This window comes from Elephas maximus, chromosome 9, assembly GCF_024166365.1.
Source record: "Elephas maximus indicus isolate mEleMax1 chromosome 9, mEleMax1 primary haplotype, whole genome shotgun sequence".
Taxonomy (NCBI): Eukaryota; Metazoa; Chordata; class Mammalia; order Proboscidea; family Elephantidae; genus Elephas; species Elephas maximus.
Genome location: NC_064827.1, coordinates 106,445,584 through 106,470,664, shown reverse-complemented (window position 1 = coordinate 106,470,664; position 25,081 = coordinate 106,445,584). Strand labels below are relative to the sequence as shown.

General features: G+C 43.2%; 1 protein-coding gene across 3 annotated transcripts in view; it reads left to right on the top strand.

Annotated features, from left to right (window-relative positions):
• The window catches only part of FANCC (FA complementation group C), a 304,040-nt gene that overhangs the window by 255,851 nt on the left and 23,108 nt on the right, over positions 1-25,081 (top strand). For all 3 annotated transcript variants that reach the window (XM_049895534.1, XM_049895535.1, XM_049895536.1), the window contains 2 exons: positions 12,543-12,595; positions 14,132-14,231. In XM_049895534.1, the coding sequence (XP_049751491.1) occupies positions 12,543-12,595; positions 14,132-14,231 (153 nt within the window). The remainder of the gene's footprint in view (positions 1-12,542; positions 12,596-14,131; positions 14,232-25,081) is intronic.

Genomic DNA, 25,081 nt, shown 5'->3' with positions numbered 1-25,081 from the left:
TCTTCACTAGAGGAAACTTAAATACTCAAAAGAAACAAAACAAACCCCCAGAGAAATGGTTAAAACAACAAAAACAACTCAGAATTCTCTGTTTGCTTTCAGTTGAAGGCTGTCAGCTTTGAAACCTCCCTGTGTGTAAATGGCTCGCGGGTCTCCCTTCGTACTGAGGACTGTGACGTAGGGACTCTGTAGGCCACAGGTTCCCCCATGGCAAGTCGGATGTCAGGAGGGCTGGGACCTCTCAGGGAGTCCTCCCAACCTGGCCAATCAGGATGTCTTCTGTCTGTGGGAGGCACCTCTGTGGCATTTGTGTGCATTTGTGTAAGGACAGGAGTAAAGACCCATGCACCCTGAAAAAGCCATTCAGAAAACTCAGGGTGCTGTCTTAGAAGCACCTCAGGGGCTTTGGCATGTCTTCTCGTTGGCCTTGGTAATCTTGGGCAGTATGGGCAGAGAGATTTTTCCTACTGTGCAGATGTAGACGCTCCTTCAGAGAAAGATGGTAAGAGTCAGATCTCATGTTGGTGGCAAGGAACCTGGGAAGGAGGGTGGCCACACCCGCTGGGGCTGAGGCTGGGCCGATGCAGCTCTGTGTGTGGAAGGCTGTGCACTGACTTGACTGGGTTTACACAGTCCCACCTCCCAGACACCTGCTGTTTGTTTAATTCAATTGGAACGTATCGTTTTCTCTCACTTTCAAATTGGAAACAACATAAGGGACTCATAATTGAATGAGTTGCCTTCTTCCTGTGTTCTCTTTCTCTCTTTAGGCCCCATTCCTTCTCCACCAGCTCGTTGGTGTGACTGTTCATGGCACTGCTTGCCTCTTCTCCGTTTCACGGGCTCCTCTCGGCCTTTCTGGTCTGTGGCTGCCCAGGTCAATCTGGGTAGTGTCGCAGTCCTCTAATAGCCGTGCTGCCTCACTGGTAAGTGAGGTAGCACAGACTGAACCCAGTGGATTTGAAAGTTTATAGTCTCTGATAAACCCAAAAACCAAACCCAGTGCCGTCGAGTCGATTCCGACTCATAGCGACCCTACAGGACAGAGTGGAACTGCCCCATAGAGTTTCCAAGGAGCGCCTGGAGGATTCAAACTGCCAACCTCTTGGTTAGCAGCTGTAGCACTTAACCGCTAAGCCACCAGGGTTTCCTCTGATAGAGAACAAAAAAGGAAGGTATGTGTATATTCAGACTGAGAGAACCCAAAGAGGATAATCACCACTTGACCTTTCCATTCCAAAGAGATGCATATTAAGTTGAGAAATAAGAATGCATCCTATTTAAAAATAATTACAATAAAATGTAAACGAGCAAAGGCTTTTAGGAGGCCCCTGGCAGCCCATTAAGTCTCCTCCTTCTTGAAAAATCAAAAAACCCCACTGGCTTTCCTAAGTTGGCTTGATTTGGCAACCTTTCAGAGATCCTTGGGCTCTTCTCTGAGCCCCTCCGTGTCCTTCCTGCCTGTGGATCAACCTCAGGCTGGAGCAGCACTCTTTAAGAAGGGCATTGCTGGGCACGAGAGAAAGAGAGAGCAGACTCTCCCATTCAACACCACACTGTATGGTCTTCAGTCTCCAGTTCATAGTTTAAAATAATCTCCCCCAAGATGAGAGGGTGGAGGGGGTTAGAAGCTGGCGAGAAGGACACGAAAAGAGAGAGTGGAGGGAGAGAGCAGGCTGTCTCATTAGGGGGAGAGTAATTGGGAGTGTGTAGCAAGGCGTATATGGGTTTGTGTGTGAGAGACTGACTTGATTTGTAAACTTTCACTTAAAGCACAATAAAAATCATTTTAAAAAATAATAATAATCTCCCCCAGTCAAACGGTTTCTCAGCCAGTTGATTTACAAAAGCATCTGTCGGGATTGTGTGTGTGGAGATTGAGAGCTTCCACTGTGGTTAAAGCTGGAGGGTGTTATTTGGTTTAATTTATTGGGGCATTTTCAGGATATGACCTCTCTGTGCCTTTTGGTTCAGGGAGGTAATTACAATGCAGATGGTGGGCTGGCGTCCCTGGCAGAGCCAGGCAGGCCAGGCCAAGCCTGTGCCATGACTTGGTGATTAGGCAGGTAACCTGAAGAACAGCTTCCTAATTGCATCATCCGATGGATTTATCACAGTGCAATATCTCGGTGCAGTGACAGGACTGTCCAGAGCTATCAGAGAGATCGCTGGGCCTCAGATAGCGTGAGACGGCTGCGCTTTCCTACAGGAGAAACTCGATACCTATTACATTATATTTGGATTCTGAGAGTAATTAAAGTGTGATGGTCTAAGGAACTTGTCCTTTATATGGAGCACTGTTAATTATGTTTCTATCCCTTGGGATTACCCAGAATTAGTACTGGAAATTCTATAGTTACCAAGATGTAACAAAAACAAAAGATAAAAGCATGGTGCAGGTTGCAGAAAGCGAAATGACCTCCCCTAATGTCCTTTGGCCTCTCAGGGGCCCAGAGGCCTGGTATTTTCCACTAAGACGCTGAATAACAGGGAGTTAATATAATACCACTGAATTTTAACTGTGTCTATATGCATTTGAATTCTAAATAAAAATACACTTTCAAACGCCTGTTGACTTTGGAAGTTCACCCTTTGGCTTCCATGGGCTGCTCCACCCCCAGGTCCATGGCAGCCTACAGTATTTGGTGACTCCTAAATAAGTCACAGGGAGCCTTGGTAGTGCAGTGGTTAAAGTGCTTGGCTGCAAACCAAAAGTTCAGCGGTTTGAACCCACCAGCCGCTCCGAGGGAGAAAGGTGTGGCAGTCTGCTTCCATGAAGATTACAGCTTTGGAAACCCTACGGGGTAGGTCTACTCTGCCTTACAGGGTTGGTATGAGTCAGAAGCAACTCTATGGCAGTGGGTTTGGTTTGGTTTAAATAAGTTACAGTGTTCACTCCAGTTTGTCACTGATTGTGAAAGACCAAAACTTTTCGAAAGTAGATGGTCTTGTGTGTCCTTTGACAGCCCAGGCACTGGCAGACCGTAATCCATATCCCAGATCTGACTTAATATGGATGTCAGGGAAGCAGTGAAAGCCGTTTGCTAATTATGCAGCTTTCTTGGCATGGTTCAGTTTCCCAAGGCTGGCCCCGAATCAGAAGGATGGGATGTTTCCCAGTAACAATTCCTCTTGTGGAGCCCAGAAAGCGATTGTTTGGACTCTGCGTTTGAATGAGAAATGCAGGCCGGTGGCCGGTGGCACTGTGCTGGGCGGTACCCTGGTTCCCAGGCCCCTGCATTCACTCCTTCCTTAGCAGCCCCACATGCTGCCTGACAAGCAGGCTGGGTCCAGAAGAGCCGCCCCCAACCCCTCCGCAGGCAGATTTGCTGATGGGAGAGCCTGGGAGAGCTGGGAGCAGAGGAGGAACCGAGGGGAAAGGGCACCAGGGAGGCAGGGCTGTTTTTGTTGAATCAGATTTCAAATCAGAGAATACTCCTTGCATTCTCTTCTAGCCCAGTGTCTTTCTGGTGTCATTAAAATTATTTCTTTGTCTAAAAAAAACTTAAGAATAAAAGAAAATTACAGACCTATATCCCTCATGAACATAGATGCAAAAATCCTCAACAAAATTCTAGCCAATAGAATTCAACAACATATCAAAAAAATAATCCACCATGACCAAGTGGGATTTATACCAGGTATGCAAGGCTGGTTTAATATTAGAAAAACCATTAATGTAATCCACCATATAAATAAAACAAAAGACAAAAACCACATGATCTTATCAATTGATGCAGAAAAGGCATTTGACAAAGTCCAACACCCATTTATGATAAAAACTCTCAGCAAAATAGGAATTGAAGGAAAATTCCTCAACACAATAAAGGGCATCTATACAAAGCCAACAGCCAACATCACTCTAAATGGAGAGAGCCTGAAAGCATTTCCCTTAAGAACGGGAGCCAGACAAGGGTGCCCTTTATCACTGCTCTTATTCAACGTTGTGCTAGAGGTCCTAGCCAGAGCAATTAGGCTAGACAAAGAAATAAAGGGCATCCAGATTGGCAAGGAGGAAGTAAAATTATCTCTATTTGCAGATGACATGATCTTATACACAGAAAACCCTAAGGAATCCTCCAGAAGACTACTGAAACTAATGGAAGAGTTTGGCAGTCTCAGGTTATGAGATAAACATACAAAAATCACTTGGATTCCTCTACATCAACAAAAAGAACAACGAAGAGGAAATAACCAAATCAATACCATTCACAGTAGCCCCCAAGAAGATAAAATACTTAGGAATAAATCTTACCAAAGATGTAAAAGACCTATACAAAGAAAACTACAAAGTGCTACTACAAGAAACTAAAAAGGATCTACTTAAGTGGAAAAACATACCTTGCTCATGGATAGGAAGACTTAACATAGTAAAAATGTCTATTCTACCAAAAGCCATCTATACATACAATGCACTTCTGATCCAAATTCCAATGTCATTTTTTAAGGTGATAGAGAAACAAATCACCAACTTCATATGGAAGGGAAAGAAGCCTCGGATAAGCAAAGCATTACTGAAAAAGAAGAAGAAAGTGGGAGGCCTCACTCTACCTGATTTCAGAACCTATTATACAGCCACAGTAGTCGAAACAGCCTGGTACTGGTACAACAACAGGCACATAGACCAATGGAACAGAATTGAGAACCCAGATTTAAATCCATCCACATATGAGCAGCTGATATTTGACAAAGGCCCAGTGGGGAAAAGATAGTCTTTTTAACAAACGGTGCTGGCATAACTGGATATCGATTTCCAAAAAAATGAAACAGGACCCATACCTCACACCATACACAAAAACTAACTCCAAGTGGATCAAAGACCTAAACATAAAGACTAAAATGATAAAGATCATGGAAGAAAAAATAGGGACAACCTTAGGAGCCCTAATACAGGGCATAAACAGAATACAAAACATTACCAAAAATGACGAAGAGAAACCAGATAACTGGGAGCTCCTAAAAATCAAACACCTATGCTCATCTAAAGACTTCACCAAAAGAGTAAAAAGACCACCTACAGCCTGGGAAAGAATTTTCAGCTATGACATCTCAGACCAGCGCCTTATCTCTAAAATCTATATGATTCTGTCAAAACTCAACCACAAAAAGAAAACCCAATCAAGAAGTGGGCAAAGGATATGGACACACAGTTCACTGAAGAAGATATTCAGGCAGCTAACAGATACATGAGAAAATGCTCTCGATCATTAGCCATTAAAAAAAAAAACTACGATGAGATTCCATCTCACTCCAACAAGGCTGGCATTAATCTAAAAAACACAAAATAATAAATGTTGGAGAGGCTGCAGAGAGATTGGAACTCTTATACACTGCTGGTGGGAATGTAAAATGGTACAACCACTTTGGAAATCCATCTGGCATTATCTTAAACAGTTAGAAATAGAACTACCATACAACCCAGAAATCCCACTCCTCGGAATATACCCTAGAGAAATAAGAGCCTTCACACAAACGGATATATGCACACCCATGTTTATTGCAGCTCTGTTTACAATAGCAAAAAGCTGGAAGCAACCAAGGTGTCCATCAACGGATGAATGGGTAAATAAATTGTGGTATATTCACACAATGGAATACTACGCCTCGATAAAGAACAGTGACGAATCTGTGAAACATTTCGTAACATGGAGGAACCTGGAAGGCGTTATGCTGAGCGAAATTAGTCAGAGGCAAAAGGACAAATATTGTATAAGACCACTATTATAAGATCTTGAGACATAGTATAAACTGAGAAGAACACATACTTTTGTGGTTACGAGGGGGGAGGGAGGGAGGGAGGGAGAGGGTTTTTTACTGATTAGTTAGTAAGAACTACTTTAGGTGAAGGGAAGGACAATACTCAATACATGGAAGATCAGCTCAACTGGACTGGACCAAAAGCAAAGAAGTTTCTGGGATAAACTGAATGCTTCAAAGGTCAGCGGAGCAAGGGTGGGGGTTTGGGGACCATGGTTTAAGGGGACTTCTAAGTCAATTGGCAAAATAATTCTATTATGAAAACATTCTGCATCCCACTTTGAAATGTGGCATCTGGGGTCTTAAATGCTAACAAGCGGCCATCTAAGATGCATCAATTGGCCTCAACCCACCTGGATCAAAGGAGAGTGAAGAACAGCAAGGTCACACCATAACTATGAGCCCGAGACAGAAAGGGCCACGTGAACTAGAGACTTACATCATCCTGAGACCAGAAGAACTAGTTGGTGCCTGGCCACAACCGATGACTGCCCTGACAGGGAGCACAACAGAGAACCCCTAAGGGAGCAGGAGATCAGTGGGATTCAGACCCCAAATTCTCACAAAAAGACCATACTTAATGGTCTGACTGAGACTAGAGGAATCCCGGCGGTCATGGTCCCCAAACCTTCTGTTGGCCCAGGACAGGAACCATTCCCGAAGACAACTCATCAGACATGGAAGGGACTGGACAGTGGGTAGGAGAGAGATGCTGATGAAGAGTGAGCTATTTGTATCAGGTGGACACTTGAGACTGTGTTGGCATCTCCTGTCTGGAGGGGGGATGGGAGGGTAGAAAGGGTTGGAAGCTGGCAAAATTGTCACGAAAGGAGAGACTGGAAGGGCTGACTCATTAGGGGGACAGAAAGTGAGAGTATGGAGTAAGGTATATATAAACTTATATGTGACAGACTGACTTGATCTGTAAACATTCACTTGAAGCTCAATAAAAATTAAAAAATATATATATATAAAATATCCACACAGCTCAGTATCATCCTTGACATTTCTTGATAGGTGATAGAATGCAGTCTTTTTCTCATTCCCCAGATAACAATCTGAGCCACTCCAAAAAAAAAAAAAACAAAACCTCAAAACTTGCTTTGCATTAAATTCCAGTACACAGTTCCCTCTTTAGTAAAATATTATACAGAAGAATTAACTCTACATCCTGGACGATGCCATCGGTTTTCTGTGCTTGAATAACTTTTCACTGATGCTCAGGGGTTTTCTTTTTCTGCTTTTTCATTAGCCTCCTTTTAAGCATCTTCTTTTTGAGCTTTTTAATGTGATGCATGCAACTTAACAAAATCTGAAGGAGCTCATTTAGCCTTGGTAGAATAGGAAAGCATGGCGATGGCTGCTGGTTGTGACTGAAAGGTGAAGAAGGGTCTTCATCTCCAGACTGTAGTTGCACTTCCCAGCGTCGACCTCAGGGAGGCACCAGATCCCCCAGCAATGTCTGAAAGAAACAGGCCACAATTCCAAGTTTGGTCTTTACTGTTGGGCGTGCAGGACTTCACCACCAGTCACAGATAAAGGAAGAGGGGAAAGAAAAAAACAGAGCAGTAGTCAGCATGGGGGGCCACTGCCAACCTCAGAGGCTGAGCTCGGGAGCAGCCGGGAGGGGGCCTTGGAGCTTTCAATGGCGTGGTTCCTGTTCAGGGTCTCAAGCTGGGCTTCCGGGTCCCATCCTGCACGCCTCCGACTGCTGTGTCCTAGCATCCTCACGGAGCACGCGTAAACTTGCAACACAAGATACATTTATTTGGTACTTGGCTGTTTTTGTTTTCTTTTTAAGCCCAGGAATGATGGATTTATCACTAATTAAAGAATAATTGCATTATGGATTACTGAAAAAAATTGCTTGTAGTATAAACAACATCTGGTAAAGATTAAAAAGAAAGAATAATTTTTCCAAGCTCAAATTTGTTGAAAGAAACTTGAATGTTTTGAAACAAAATAGATCCTAAAATGTTAAAGGAGTATTTGCAGTCTTACGTTTAGTATTTTGAAAGTAGAAGTCAATGCCGTAATGGAAAATACATATATATAAAGGTGAGTTATTTCTGTGTTAGATACAGAAGGTTTCAGATAAGTAGATTTTTTAAAACCAAATCTTTTTTTTTTTTTAACTCAGTAAAGGAGTTCACTGTTGAATCAAATCTTACAGAGAATTCTTTTTTTAAGAAGACAGATACTGTGTTATGAATATCACCCATTGCCATTAAGTCGATTCCGACTCATAGTGACCCACTAGGACAGAGTAGAACTACACCATGGGGTTTCCAAGGAGCGGCTGGTGGATTTAAACTGCTGACCTTTTGGTTAGCAGCCTTAACACTTAGCCACTGTGCCACCAGGGCTCTGTTGTGAATATAGCCACCCTTTAACTTATACAGATAGAGTAACACAGGGCTTGCCCTTCCAGAGGACACTGGGTTGGATGAGTTGGGTACACAGTGGGTCAGGACTGCCAGGATGGTGGTGAAGTTGGAGGGAAGGCATCTCATCAGCTGGTTTCTTGAAATGACTATTTGTTATGGATAGAATTGTGACCCCGCATAAATAAGTGTTAGAATCCTAACCTATACCTGTGGGTGTAATCCCCTTAGGAATAGGGTTTTCTTTATTACTTTAATAAAGCCGTATCAGTGTAGGATGTGTCTTAAACGTAATCACTTTTGCGATATAAAAAAAGTAGATTAGACACAGAGAAGCCGGCACAAATGGGGGAAGAATGGTGCCATGTGGAGCTCTCCAGGGAGCGCTGAAAACACTAGAGAGCTGAGACAAGGAGATTCTCCCCCACCGGGGACAGAGAGAGCCTGCTCACGGAGCTGGTGCCCTGAGTTTGGACTTCTAGCATCCTAAACTTTGAGAAAATAAATTTCTGTTCGTTAAAGCCTTCTTCTTATGGTATTTCAGTTACAGCAGCACTGGGAGACTAAGACACCGTTTCCTTGAGTACAATATTTAAACTCCATGAAAATAGACTGTGGGAAAGAGGGTCTATTCCTTACTTCTTAAACTTCATCTTCTTGACTCTCACCTGCACTTTCCCTCTTCATTTTTTCAGGAAGAAACATCTTTAATGATAATAAATTAAAAAAAAAAAAAAAGGCTTCACTGCCTTTTTAGTTTTTCTAAGAGGCGTTCACTTTTGTCTCTGAATCACCTCAGATCCTGGTATAATTATTTCCCCTCCTGGTTTGTATTCCTGGGTGTGCTCTTTCTCTTGCCCACACCTCCCGGGTTCTTTCTCTTTCTCTCCCTTTCAGAAATATCTCAGACTCAGAAAATGATAGAAAAAGAAATATTTCTTCCTGACAGTTCTGCTCTTCGGTGTTCTCAGGCCTCTTTTAAGTGGCAGGTGGGTTGTAGTAATCCTTGGTGAATCAGGCTGAAAATAACAAATTAAGCAGACCTCCGGGCACAGAGGAAGAACCGGTGTTACTTGCACAGTTTATGGTACGGGCTGCGAAGCTAACATGTCCCTCACCTCTCCTCCAATCACAGGACTGGAAAGCCCCACCATGGTGCGCTAATCTGTGATGCTGCTGCCTCCTGTGTCTGTTGAGGGGTGGGAGTGGCCAGAGAGGAGAAGAACAACACAGCTGTTGGTAGCTGTGGGAGATGGGAGGGATGGACACCCAGAGGAACAGCCTGGTCCATGAGAAAAGGAAGCAGAGAGCCCGGAGCTCTCCATCATCACCTTTCATTCTTCCTGGGACAGTTAGTAAAGGGCTAGGGTGGGAGCTGGAGGGAGAAAAAGAAGGGAAAACTCCTGTTATTGATGGCCTCCTGGTGACATAGTTTCCCTAGGCTTGAAAACCGTTAGGCCAGACAGAGAAGAGAAGAGCTTGAGAAGGAACAGATTTTGGTGGGATGGAGAAAAACAGACAAGCAGATGGAACCCAAGAAGGGCTTCCTTCTCGTTCCTCATGTTATCGGGAAGATAATTGCCTGGATTCTGGGGCTTTGAAGCGAGGGTCAGGAGCCCTGGGTTGTAGAGTGGCCTGTGATGTGTTACTGTAGTGTCCCGGTTTACAAATGGAACAGGGACACAGGGGTTAAATGTGGCCTCCTTGCTCACAGGGATGCTGTAAAGATTTAGGAGGGAAACACATGGCTTCCCAAGAAGCATAAACGTAGGTGTTAATTCTGTTTGGTGCATTCGCTTGATAAGAAAAGCAGCTTTAGTTTGCGTTTGTGATTGGATGTCCCTGAGACGCATGCCTGGCCTGTGAGCAACCCGGTGTCCATAAGGGGACACCCTGACCCTTAAATCATGTGTTTGGGGGGTGTAAAGTCTCCCTTTAAAATCCGCAGTAAAAGCTGTGAACGAGAGAGCAGCTCAGAGCTCAGCAAGAAAGACTGGTTTTAAAGTCAAAATCTCTGCCAGTCTGTTTCAGTAGGGTTTCCCCTGCCTCCTTACATCTTACCTGTCTTCATGCGAAAACAGGTTGTGGAAGCAGGTTGAGCACAACCAAAAATGTTTGCAAAGAACAAGATCTAAGAGGAGAGTGCATGGGCCAGGAACAGCAGATTCCACACAGTCTGGAGACATTTAAAACGTTTAGCTGATCTGTCTTGCTAGAAAACACTATATATACATAATTTGAAAAGTATATCCAAGCTCTCATTCTCTTTTGACAAACTGAGTTAGAACTTCCTTTCTGGCTTCCCCCCTTGATTTACATGCCAGCCCTATTTTATATATTGGATCATCTCCCCTCCAACCCCACCACCTTTTTTTTTTTTTTGCCATTTGGAAACCCTTGTAATTAGTATTGAATGATTCTCTGTGAGCATCAAGCTTGTAGAGTGGCCCTGGGGTAGTTAGACCACTTAGAGCAAAAGGAAATGGTTCCTTGTTACCATTTTCCATTTTAGTCTTATTTCCTGTCAGGGCACATTCAGGTTGTGTGGGTCCGTCTGTCTGTGGGCGCCTAGCACTGCTGTTTGGTCTGAAACCCTTCTACTGAACAGGCATATTGTCTATATACTAAACTTTGAAAAATTGTTCTGGCAAACTTAGATGAATCACATGCAATTTGCTTTTCCCTTCTTGTTTGATTTTTCCATTATGAATCCATAGAAACGTTTATGATATTTTCTGGGCCTATGTCCAGTGTTATCTTAATAACTGTTAGCATCTCTGTTATTATTTACAGTGAGGCTGAGAAGCAGGAAGATTAACTTACTTGCCAAGATCAAAGCCAAGAAAGAATCCTCCTCTGCATGGTGGAACCATGGTTCTGCCAAATGACTTTCTGGAGTAGATAATGAGTTTATCTAGGAGAATTTGTAGTTGGTTTCTTTTAGATGAAAATGCGTATCAGTGAAGGATCAGGGAGTGTGGGGGAGAAAAACAGAGGTTTAACCCCCGGGTTTTATTTCAATAATAGACATTTGTAACCTACAAATCACAAATCTCTCTCCTTCAGATAATTAACAGGAAATCCCATCCTTTTCACAACTGGCAAGCTCTTGCCTGGGAGCTTTCTGGGGCAGCCTGTAGTGGCAGTGTGTGAACACTAGGTGGCACACGCTCAATGTTACAACGTGCACACCAGCACAGACCCAAGCTAGAATGGGAGACAGGCGATGGAGATAGGTACCATTCTTTCTTCAACGTGGTCAAGGAGACTTGAGCAGCAAAGCATATCCTGTGTCTTTTTCTTGTTGCGGGGATATGAAAAATTGTTTCCAAAAGCAAGCACGTTATGACCAGAAGAAATGCCCTGTAGACTAACTTTTGGATGCTATTGTAAAATGTCTGTTTTCAAATGCAAATAGACATTTTCATCTGGCTTAGTCTCATGCATTGAGCTCTGCCCAAAAGATCCAGAACCTCGGTCTGGCCCACTGGAACCCCCTCCCAGGCTGCAGGAGGCCACGGTCTTCAGATGTAAACCCCTCAGAGCCTGTCACAAAAATATTTGAGCAATAAATCAAACAGCTTTCATCATTCAAGATGTCAGTATCTTTATTTTTCATTAATCTTTTTTCATCCTGAATATCTTAAACTGCTCAGTTTATAGTGCACTAGAGTGTGGTGCTATTTAGTCCAGTATGATGGTGGTCAGTGTTTTCCTCAGTAAAAATTCAACATGATTACGCGCTCATTACATAATAAACCAAAAAACCAAACCCATCGCTCTTGAGTCGATTCTGACTCATGGTGACCCCAGGTGCCACATAGTGGGTCTTTTGTAATCTGTACGGAAGCAGATCGCCAGGCCTTCCTTCTGTGATGCCTCCGGGTATGTTTGAACCGCCAGCCTTTGGTTGTGAAATTAACGCACCCAGCGACCTTTGTTACCTAATAAACAGAAACAAAAAGATAACAGACACAGACCTGGCATTGAGGTGCTTCTCAGCCACCTGAGGAGGTAAGACACACAGGCATAGTCCGCACAACCTGCAGCACAGACAGGCTCTGACTTCACACAGTGTGCCGACAGAAGGTGTTTGTAAATTTGCTGTGATACTTACTGATTCGTTCTTCTGGATTTTAACGGGTTACAGAAAGTGTAAACATACAGAAGAATATAAAGAGGAATAAGGCTTGCCCTCGTCCCCTACCTGAAGAGGGCGCTGTTTGCATTTGTATGCGGGGCTCTTTCCAGTGTAGCACCTATGTGTTCTCTAACCCACAGGAATAGTGTCTGTTTTCTAGTCACGGGCAGTTCTGGACAATTCATTTACTTGAAAATAGCAAGTCGTTTTTAATGAAGTACTTGTGCTATTTTACTTGCTGGTGGTCTTTTCCTTTGCAGCCTCAAGCTGCCTGTCATCCTGCCATATTCAGAATCGTGGACGAGACGTTCAGGTAAATGTGGGCTGTTCTGCTAGTGACCCATCTCAAAATGCCCGATTTCCAGTCACAAACAGAAAATTCTGCGGTGATCTCTGACTGTATCATGGGAAATTGAGCATGTCTGATTTCTTCTTGCCCCTTTGAGCTTTTTGGAACTCAGAGGTAAAAATTCGAAAGTCAATGTATGTATTTTTTTTTCACTTTTTTATTGTACCTTAGATGAAGGTTTACAGAACAAACTAGTTTCTCATTAAACAGTACCCATTTTGTTTTATGACATTGGTTACCAACCCCGACATGTCAACACTCTCCCTTTTCAACCTCGCGTTCCCTATTACTAGCTTTTCTGTCCCCTCCTGCCTTCCAGTCCTTGCCCCAGGGCTGGTGTGCCCCTTGAGTCTCGTTAGTGTATATTTAAAAGCCAACATCTAAGAATTCCGATAACTTCCTTAGTCTAAACTATTTTAATTCTAATAATAATCACAGAAAATCAGAACTGAATTAAAAGTTCATGTAGCGGTGTTCTCAGCTCAGAATAAAGGGTAGCAGTATAGGCTCTTCACCACATGGGGGCTGACCAATCTTTTTAAAGGATTTTAAAACAAAGGAAAAGTAAGAAAAAAAAAATAACTAAAGCCATTCATAACAGAGCTCTCCTGAAAAACAAAATTGTGCGTGTCTATCTCATAGCACATTAATTTTATTTTGAAAATGCCAGTACTTCTTGAGAAACAAATTGGATTTACAGGTGACAAAAGCTGAGGAGATGGCTGGGTGTTGGGTTGAATTATGGCTGGCAGTGGGTGTTGTAATCATGAAGCCCTAAGACTGGACTCCACTGGGGGAGCTTGTGCCCCAGGGAGCATTTCCAGCCCCTTGCTTTGGTGCCAGTGCACCCAGGACCCTGGCCCCGCCATATGCCCCTCCCACAGCAGAAGAGGCTGCAGACAGCAGACATCGAGAAAGGAATTTTTACAACAGCAAATAACCTAGCACTTGGGCTTGTTTTGAAACTCACCGACTTGAAGTTAAATGAGCCTAGAAGTAAGAAGTCAGATTTTGTTGACTGGCAAAAGTTGGAGCTGATTCTTTGTTTAAACACACGTAAGTTAGTTGTATGAAAATTCATGGAAACCAAGCTAGGTACCTTCAGATTCTTCTGCCACTTTTGCTGGGTGAATGACTGAGCCATTGTACCTTTTGGGTGACTCTCCCCACTGCAAAAGCAGAATGCCTGTTGATGCTGCATGTCCAGGGTCGTGGTGCAAAGATCTTTGTAAAGAGCACTGAGGCCTATGTCGGACGGGATGTGCAGTGTTTCATAATTTAAGAACCAAGAAAGAGCTCTGCACAGTGGGATTTAGAAATTATTTTAAAAAGGGAGTGACAGGTTTCTCCTACTTTCACACAAGGACTGAAATCTGGTCAGTTGAGATACTGTTAAAGCTTATGGCACACAAAGAATCCATTCTTCCCTCTCACAGTTCATGTTCATACGTTGCCAGATGAGTCATTAACTCTGTCGTCGATTGACTTTGCATTGCTCAGGTGCGCACTCTTGGAAACTGATGGAGCCCCAGAAGTACTGGCTGCTCTCCAGGTGTTCACACGATGCTTTGTAGAAGCTCTGGAGAAAGAAAACAAACAGGTTCGTTATGTTGCATATATAATACATTCTCCCCAAAGAAAAGAAAATGGTAAAGAGTACTTGGCTAATTAATAAAAAGGAGCACTTTATTTTTAGTAATTTTGATGGACGCTTACTTTTGAAAAAAGCTTCCAAATGAATGCCGCAGCAAAGGTGAAACCACCTTAATTGAGAATAAATCAAGATAGTTCCTGTCTGCCCCGAGTCCTGATACCCAGGGACATTATCCACCCTGGGGCAGGGCACACTGCAGGCCTCCACGTGCTGACCTGCAGGATGAATTCTCCTGCGCCCTGTGGGGGACGCTGTCTACTGAGTGGGCCCTACCCCTCGGGCTTCTTCTGACCCTCCCAGTCCAGCATCAGGCATTGTGAAATCTGTGTGGGCTGCGCTAAGTAGGAAATGCCACTTATTACGAAGCAATATTGGACATTCTTAATCTAATTCCTTTCTAAGACCCAGATGTGAATTGGGTTCTAGGAGAGATAGGAGGTGGCAAGAGTGACAATGAAAGATTTGGATAATTGTATAGGAGGAACTGTGGATGGCAGTGACCAAGGAGTGTGTGTTAGACATAATCAGTGAACAGGAAGCCAGGCCTGGACCTTCGGGGAGACTTGGGCTCCAGGGGCCATCAGCAAAGCCCAGGCAACAGCTGCCAGGAGCTTGTCTTAGTCAGCGTTCTGTAGAGAAACAGAACCAGTGATATGGAGAGAGAGAGTTGAAGGAGGTAGTTCACAGGATTGTGGGAGGCTGGCAAATCCAAAACCCACAGGCCAAGTGACAGGCTGGAGATTCCTGCAGGCTTGCATCCCAAAATACCTAGGTTAGGTGACAGGAAGAGTGAAGGAGTTCTGGCAAAATGTCTAGTTATAATCTGGAGGCAGTAGACACCCCTAGGGAAAACTCCCTTTTTGCTCTTAAGGCCTTCAAATGATTGGATAGGGCCCAACCACATTGTGGGGGGTGATATGCTTGACTTAAGACCAACTGATTTAGCCACAGGTGGGTCAGCGGTAGAAGTCTCACCTTCCATGCAGGAGACTTGGGCTCAATTCCTGACCAGTGTACCTCAAGTGCAGCTACCCCCCATCCGTCAGTGGAGGTTTGCATGTTGTTATGATGCTGAGCAGATTTCAGCAGAGCTTCCAGACTAAGGCGGACTAGGAAGAACGTTCTGGTGATCTGCCTCTGAAAATCAGCCGTTGAAAACCCTGTGGATCCCAGTGATCTGATCTGTGACCGGTCACGGGGGTGGTACAGACCAGGCAGTGTTTCCTTCTGTTGTACATGGGCCATCATGTTTCAGGGGCCAACACAATGGCTGCTGACAACAACAGCTGTTTCATGACAGCGCCCAGACTAGTGTTTGACCAGACAACTGGGCACCATACCCAGCCAAGCTGACACGTAAGAGTAACCACCACAGGGCTGCTGACAAGTGAGAATGACTGTGTGAGACAGAAACCTTCTCTACCGGGGAGCCTTCACCTTTGGGTGGTTTAACTGGGTTTTTCTTTCTAATAACCGCAAACCAAACCAAACAAACCAGTTGCTACTGAGTCCATTCTAACTCATGGTGACCCCATGTGTGTCAGAGTAGAACTGGGCTCCACAGGGTTTTTAATGGCTGATTTTTCAGAAGTAGATCACCTGGCCTTTCTTCTGAGGTGTCTATGGGCGGACTCAATCCACCAACCTTTTGGTTAGAAGCTAAGACTGTTAACCATTGCACTACCCAGGGACTGTAATAGCCACGGACTTAATATTTATGTGGTGTTTTGTCTGTTGGGAGGACCCGGGTTCAGGGCACCTTCTCCATGAAGTGTACCGTGGCCCCTGTGGTGCTTTCTGCAGTTTAACTTGTGAGAACAGGGCCTGGTGCTCAGCTCCACTAAAATCCAGCACACCACATGCCAGAGAAGCCGCTCAGGTTTTAGCAGATGCTTCTACTTTTTAAGGCAATGATAAATATTTATGGTTTATTTTTCGCATCCTCTCTTTCCCTAGGGAAGGTATCCAGACTGTGTTATCAATGGTACCCAGCCTGGAATTCAGGCGGAGAATTCTGCTGACAGGCATGGGCTAGCCCTCACAGTTACTTCAGGGCATGACCATAAGTATCTCTCCTCCTGCCTTGGACATTCTTTGTCTTCCCAGTTAGGAAGTGACCTCCAGAAAGCCTCTCCCTGTAGCCCCTTGGCCTCCCCTAGGTGGGGGACATTGGTGAAAGAAGTATTGCTGTGTAGCTGCAGCACGAGTCTGCTTTTCTTATCAGCGTTGCTGCCGAGTCTCTGTGCTGGCCTTGGGTCCTATGGGTTTGGAATGGAGCTACAGTGGCCTTTGCTTAGAACAGTGCCTTGACCAGGCCGCATGTGTCTGGTGGTATGAGGACCAGACATGGGTCTCCGAGCAAGGCAGGGCAGTACCTGGAAAGAAACAGGTACTCATCACCCTCAGCTCAGCTCAGAGTAGGACAGCAAATGCCTTCCAGTCTAGTGACAGAATTCCACATGCCATATTTCATTTCTCTTCCTAGAGCTATGACTCATCATCTGCCTTTGTCATTGATGGCTATTGTCATTTACTGGCCCTCTGCCTTCTTACAAACAGACCTTAGGTGCCCATTTTTAGACTAATTACAACACTTGATGCGTGACAGCCTGTCATATTTGGTCCACACATGATGCTCTTTGTTTTATTCATTCTTAATAAAATGGATATGGACGAATATAATATCTAAACCAATACCTGGTGGCAAAGTGGTTAAGAGCTCGGCTGCTAACCAGAAGATCGGCAATTCAAATCCACCAGCCGCTCCTTGGAAACCCTGTGGGGCAGTTCTACTCTGTCTTATAGAATCCCTATGATTTGGAGTTGATTCGATAGCAAGGGGGTTTGTTTTTTCAGCATCCCTGTATTCCTTCTCTATCCCATAACCCTGCCTTTCTCCCCCCAGTTAACCACTGCCATGAATTTTGTGTTTATCATACCCTTCCTTTTTCTGAAAGTTTTTTGCATAGTACAATTGCCTAATCCATGTTTTAACTTTTGTTGTTTATTTTTTATTGTGCTTTAGGTAAAAGTTTACAGTGTAAATTCGTTTCTTATTGAAAAATTTGTACATAAATTGCTTTGTAACATTGGTTGCAATCCCTGCAATGGGTCAGCACTTTCCCCATTTCTACTCCATGTTCCCTGTTTCCATTCATCCAATTTTCCTGTCCCTTCTGGCCTATTTGTCTTTGCTTTTGGGCAGGTGTTGCCAGTTAGGTCTCCTGTACTTGATTGAACTAAGAAGCCTGTTCCTCACGTCTGTTATTGTTTGTTTTATAGGCCTGTCTGATCTTTGGCTAGAAGGTGGACTTTGGGAGTGGCTTCAGTTCTGAGTTAGCAGGGTGCCCAGGGACCAGAGTCTCAGAGGTTCTTCCAGTCTCTGTCAGACCAGTAAGTCTGGTTTTTTTTGAGGGAATTTGAATTTTGTCCTACATTTTTCTCCCACTGTGTCTAGGACCCACTATTGTGATCTCCGTCAGAGCAGTAGGTGGTGGTAGCTAGGCACCACCTAGTTCTTCTGGGCTCACGCTGGTGGAGGCTATAGTTCATGTGGTCCATTAGTCCTTTGGACTGATATTTTCCTTGTGTCTTTGGTTTTCTTCATTCTCCCTTGCTCCAGATGGGTTGGACCAGTGGAGTATCTTAGATGGCCACTCACAAACTTTTAAGACCTGATATGCTACTCAGCAAAGTAGGATGTAGGACATTTTCTTTATAAACTTTGTTAAACCAGTTGAGCTAGATGTACCCCTAGACCATGGTCCCCAGCCCGCAGCCCAGTAATTCAGTCCCTCAGGGAGCCTGGATGTGCCTACGAAGCATCCGTGACCTTGCTTTGGTCAAATTGTGTTGACCTCTCTGGTATTGAATACTGTCTTACCCTTCACCAAAGTTACTAATCTATTGTTTAGTTAGTGTTTTTCCCTCCCCTCCCTTGTAACCATTAAAGATTGTTTCTTTCTGTGTAAAACTTTTCATGAGTTTTTATGATAGTGGTCTCATACAGTATTTGTCCTTTTGTGATTGACTTATTTCACTCAGCATAATGCCCTCCAGATTCATCCATGTTGTGAGATATTTTGCAGATTCATCATTGTTCTTTGTTGTTGCATAGTATCCCATTGTGTATATGTCCCATAGTGTCATGGTTTGAATTGTGTCTCCCAAAAATATGTGCATCTATTTGGCTAGGCCATGATTCCCAGTGTGTGATTGTCCACCATTTTGTTATCTGATGTGATTTTTTTATGTGTTGAAAATCCTATCTCTGTGATGGTGATGAGCTGGGATTAGCCACAGTTATGTTAATGAGGCAGGACTCAATCTACAGGATTGGATAGTGTCTTGAGCCAATCTCTTTTGAGATATAAAAGACAGAAGTGAGCAGAGATGGGGGACCTCATACCACCAAGAAAGCAGCACTGGGAGCAGAGCGTGTCCTTTGGACCCAGGGTTCCTGAACGGAGAGGCTTCTAGCAAAGGGTAAGATTGATGACAAGGACCTTCCCCTACAGCCAACAGAGAATGCCTTCCCCTGGAGCTGATGCCTTGAATTTGGACTTTAACCTACTAGACTGTGACAAAATAACTCTGTCATTGTTAAAGCCATCCACTTGTGGTATGTCTGTGATAGCACCACTAGATAACTAAGACACATAGTTTGTTTATCCATTCGTCTGTTGATGGGCACTTAGATTGTTTCCATCTTTCTGCTATTGTGAATAATGCTACAGTAAACATGGACGTACATATGTCTATTCATGTGATGGCTCTTATTTCTCTAGGCTGTGTTCCTAGGAGTGGGATTGCTGGATCATATGGTTTTTTCTTTTTTTTTCTAGCTTTCTAAGGAAGTGCCATATCTATTTCCAAAATGGTTGTACCATTTTACATTCCCACCAGTAGTGCGTAGGAGCTTCAGGCTCCCCACAGCCTCTCCAACATTTGTTTTTGTTTTTGTTTTTTTAATTCATTCCAATAATGTTGGTGTGAGATGATATCTCATTGTAGTTTTGATTTGCCTTTCTCTATGGCTAGTGATCACGAGCATTTTCTCATGGATCTGTTAGCTGTCTGAATATCTTCTTTGTTGAAGTATCTATTCATATCCTTTGCCCGTTTTTTAATTGAATTGTCTTTTTGTTGTAATGGTGTTGGATTTTCCTGTAGATTTTAGAGATTAGACCTTTGTCGGACTTGTCATAGCCAAAAATTTTTTCCCAGTCTGCAGGCTCTCTTTTAACTCTTCTGGTGAAGTCTTTTGATGAGCATAAGTGTTTCATTTTTAGACGATCCCAGTTATCTAGCTTATCTTCTGGTGTTTGTGTATTGTTAGTTCTGGTTTGTATCCTATTTATGCTGTGTATTAGGCTCTCTAGTGTTGACCCTATCTTTTCTTCTATAATCTTTATAGCTTCTGGTTTTATATTTAGGTCTTTGAATTAGTTTTTGTGTATGGTGTTAGGTATGGGTCTTGCTTCATTTTTTTGCAGATGGACATCCAGTTTTGCCAGCACCATTTGTTAAAAATACTGTGTTTTCCCCATTTGATGGACGTTGGTCCTTTGTTGAAGATCAGGTGACTGTAGGTGGATGATATACGTTTAGATTCTCAATTCTGTTCCATTGGTCAATGTGTCTGTCATTGTACCAGCACCAGGCTGTTTTGACTACCGTAGCTGTATAGTAGGTTCTGAAGTCAGGTAGTGCGGCGAGTCCTCCTACTTTATTCTTTTTCTCCAATAGTGCTTTACTTATCTAGGGCCTCTTCCCTTTCCACATAAAGTTAATGATTATTTTTTCCATGTATTTAATGGATACTGTTGGTATTTGGATCAGGATTGCATTGTATTTGTAGATTGCTTTGAGTAGAATTGACATTTTTACAATGTTGAGTCTACCTATGCATAAGCATTGTATGTTTTTCCATTTATGTAGGTCTCGTTTTGTTTCTTACAGTAGTGTTTTGTAGTTTTCTTTGTATAGGTCTTTTATGTCTGTGGTTAGATTTATTCCTAAGTGCTTTATTTTTTTAGGGGCTATTAAAATGGTATTGCTTTCCTGCCTTCCTTTTCGTAGTTCTTTTTATTGGTGTATAGGCATCCAACTTATTTTTGTATGTTTATCTTATATCCCGCCACTCTGCTGAATCTTTCTATTAGTTCCAGTAGTTTTCTTGTGGAGCCCTTTGGGTTCTCTACGTATAGTATCATATCATCCACAAAGCAGGATAGTATTATTTCTTCCTTACCAGTTTGGTTGCCCTTTGTCTCTTTTTCTTGCCTTATTGCTCTAGCTAGAACTTTCAGCACAATGTTAAATAGGAGTGCTGATGAAGGGCATTCTTGTCCTGTTCCAGTTCTCAGGGAGAATGTTTTCAGCCTCTCTCCATTGAGAATGATGTTGGCTGTTGGTTTTGTATAGATGCCCTTTATCATGTTGAGAAACTTCCCTTCTATACCTATTTTACTGAGAGTTTTTCTCAGGAATGGGTGTTAGACTTTATCAAATGCCTTTTCTTCATCAGTTAAGATAATCATGTGATTCTTTTGTTTTATTTATGTGGTGCACTATGCTGATTGATTTTGTAATGCCGAACCATCCTTACATACCTGGTATGAATCCCACGCAGTCGTGGTGTATTATTTTTTTGATATGATGCTGAATTCTATTGACTAGAATTTTGTTGAGAATTAGTTTTCATTGTTTCTGTACACTATATATAGTCTTTTGACACCTGCTTTTCCACTCACCATGTTACAAAGATTAGTTTGTGTTGTGTGAAGCTGTGGTGAGCTATTGCTGTACAGCATTTCATTGTGAAAGTATACTGCAGCCTATCGGCTTCCTGGAAACCCTGGTGGCGTAGCAGTTAAGTGCTACGGCTGCTAACCAACAGGGCGGCAGTTCAAATCCGCCAGGTGCTCCTTGGAAACTATGGGGCAGCTCTACTCTGTCCTATAGGGTCGCTGTGAGTCGGAATGGACTCGACAGCAGTGGGTTTGACTTTTGGTTTTGGATCCATTTCCTGTTGATGGCATTTGGATTGCTTCCAGGTTTTTTTTCTATTACAAACGGTGTTGCTTTGAGTGCTGTATATCCTTAGGAATAGAAGTACTTGGTTATTGGGTATGCAAAGGTTTAAGGTTTAGCGTTGTTATTGTTGTTAGGTACTGTTGAGTCGATTTCGACTCATGGCAACCCAGTGTGGCAGAGTAGAACTGCCCTGTAGGGTTTTCTAGGCTTTAGTAGATACTGCCCAAATTGTTGTCAGAAATGTCTGTGCCAGTTTACACTCCCACCAGCAGTTCGTGGGTGATCCCAATACTCCACATCTGTCCCTATTGTCAGATAGTTTTATTTTTAGTGCTTCTCATTCTCCTTTTGTCCTTTCCTCTCACCCTTGTTCTATTTGGGAGCATGCTGCGTTTCCATCAAGTGTCCAGCCTGACTCGTGGGCAATGCCTTCAGGCTGTCGTGGCAGACCACTTTTCCTGAGCTTGCATAATAGCTCAGTACAAACTACAAATCAGTTCAGGTTCTGGTTCCAGTAATGGCAAAGTCTGGTAATGCATTAGATTAAATCTCCCACAGATAAAAATGATAAACTGTGGACAAAATATTTTTTTAAAAGGCTATTTGAAGGTCCTGGAGAACAGGAAAAACTAATAGAAATCAAGGGAATTCAACCCTTGAAAAAAGGAAACTACATCAGGTACTCTACTTTTCCCCCCCGGGCTCTTCCCCCTCCATGAGGTGAGGTTGAGGGGAGACTTGGTGGCCAGAACTCAAGGCACACACAGTCTGATCAGCTTGACGTGTCAAAGGACAGAACCGGGGCCCACCAGAGGAACAAAGAATAGATGGGACAAAAAGAAAACCAATACCAAAGATAGGCCTGAACACCAACAAGTACATTAATTGCAAAAATTACATGGACATTTACTAAATTTTCTAGTAAAAAAGGCAGAGATGTCAGATTGGGTGAATAACCAAGAGATAAAGAGGGGCATTTCATAATGACAAAATGGTCCGTTCATTAGACCATACCAATTATAAATGAATATGTGCCTAATAACAAAGTTTAAAATACGTGAAGTAAAACTAACACAAGGGAGAAATAGATAATTCCACCATCACACATAAAATACTTAGGAATAAATTCAATGAAAGATGTGTAAGACTTCTGTGCTGAAAACTACTAAACATTGCTGAGAGAAGCTAAACCTAAACTCATTGCCATCGAGTTGATTCTGACTCATAGTGACCCTATAGGACAGAGTAGAACTGCTCCATAGGGTTCCTAAGGCTGTGATCTTTATGGAAGCAGACTGCTACATCTTTATCCCACGGAGCAGCTGGCGGGTTCGAACCACTGACCTTTTGGTTCGCAGGTGAGCACTTTAACCACTGTGCCACCAGGGCTCCTTAGAGAAACTAAAGAAAACTTAAATATATGGAGAGAGAAACCATATTTATGAATTGCTAAGGTATCTCTTCTCCTCACGTTAATCTATTGCTTCAATGCAATCTCAATTAAAATCCCAGCAAGCATTTTTAAATCAAAGTTGATGAGCTGATTCTAAAACTTATATGGAAATATATGGAATAAAGGACTTAGAATAGCCAAAACAATTTTTGAAAAGCAAAACAAAGTCAGAGGACTCATACTACTTGATTTCAAGATTCTCTGTAAAGCTACGGTAATCAAGACAGTGTGGTATTGGCAAAAGGGTAGACATATATAACGCTGTAACAAATCCACTTTTTCTGTCACTTCCCTTCCCCTCTGTTCTGCCACCAGCTGTACATGCAGCACTTCCTGCTCTGACCCTGGCCACCTGGAGCTAGGTCAGAGCTCACAAGTTATAGGGCACAGGCCTCCAGACCGCCAAGTCTGCCCAAGACTTCAGATGCCAGACGCAAGTTTGGGAGTCCACACAACACCCTCTTTTCCGACCTGGCGGGTACAAACTTGGGGTTTTCAGGATGCCAGCCACAAGCTCGGGGCCTCACCTAAGCTCCCTCATTTCTGACCTGCTGGTTATAAATTAAGGGGTCCCCTGTGTCACCTCAGGATACCAACACAGGAGTTCCCAGCCCTCTCACTTCTGGCCTGCTTGTTCCTACTACTCACTCCCTCAGGTTCGATAGTTCACTAAAACAACTCATAGAATTCACAGAAAGCACTATACTTATGATTACAGCTTTGTTATAACAAGAAAAGATACAAGTAAAGAGATGCATAAGGGAAGGTCTGGGAGGGTTCCCAATACAGAGCTTCCATATCCCCAGGCATGTGTTACCCTCCTACTTTCATCGATTTCTTTCACCAGCCAGGAAGCTCATAGAGATTCGGTGTCCAGAGGCTTTATTGGCCTCATTATGTAGGCATGATTGGGGCCTCGTTGCATAAGAATAATTGATTGAATCATGCGCCACCCCTCCATGAGGTCATTTGATATCAGGCCATGTGATGGTCTTTATGTCCTGGCCAGCCCACATTAGCACAACCCCTCAGGTGTGCTCGGGAGACCAACAAAGTCACCTCTATTACTCAGGAAATTACAAGGTGTTAGAGTTATCTCTCAGGAAACAAGGGCAAAGACCAAATTACTTTAAATAAAGTTAAATTCTTTTCTCCACACATAGATGAGTAGAACATAGTAAAAAAACATAACAGAGTCCAGAAATTGTTGTTGTTGTATTGTTAGGTGCCGTCAAGTCAGTTCCGACTCATGGCGACCCTGTGCACAACAGAATGAAACACTGCCTGGTCCTGCACCATCCTTATAATCATTGTTATGCTAGAGCCCATTGTTGGAGCCACTGTGTCAATCGACCTCGTTGAAGGTCTTCCTCTTTTCTGCTGACTCTGTACTTTGCCAAGCATGATGTCTTTTTCCAGGGACTGATCCCGCCTGACAACATGTCCAAAGTATGTAAGATGCAGTCTCGCCATCCTTGCTTTTAAGGAGCATTCTGGTTGTACTTCTTCCAAGACAGATTTGTTCGTTCTTTTGGCAGTCCATGGTATATTCAATCTTCTTCGCCAACACCACAATTCAAAGGCGTCAATTCTTCTTAGGCCTTCCTTATTCATTGTTCAGCTTTCACATGCATATGATGTGATTGAAAGTACCATGGCTTGGGTCAGGCGCACCTTAGTCTTCCAGGTGACATCTTTGCTTTTCAACACTTTAAAGAGATCCTTTGCAGCATATTTGCCCAATGCAATGTGTCTTTTGATTTCTTGACTGCTATTTCCATGGCTGTTGATTGTGGATCCAAGTAAAATGAAATCCTTGACAACTTCAGTCTTTTCTCCATTTATCATGATGTTGCTTATTGGTCCAGTTGTGAGGATTTTTGTTTTCTTTATGTTGAGGTGCAATCCATACTGAAGGCTGTGGTCTTTGATCTTCATTAGTAAGTGCTTCAAATCCTCTTCACTTTCAGCAAGCAAGGTTGTGTCATCTGCATAACACAGGTTGTTAATGATTCTTCCTCCAATCCTGATGCCCCATTCTTCTTCATATAGTCCAGCTTCTCAGATTATTTGCTCAGGATACAGACTGAATAGGTATGGTGAAAGGATACAACCCTGAGGCATACCTTTCCTGACTTTAAACCACTCAGTATCCCCTTGTTCTGTCCAAACAACTGCCTCTTGGTCTATGTACAGGTTCCTCATGGGCACAATTAAGTGTTCTGGAATTCCCATTCTTCCCAATGTTATCCATAATTTGTTATGATCCACACAGTCAAATGCCTTTGCATAGTCAATGAAACAC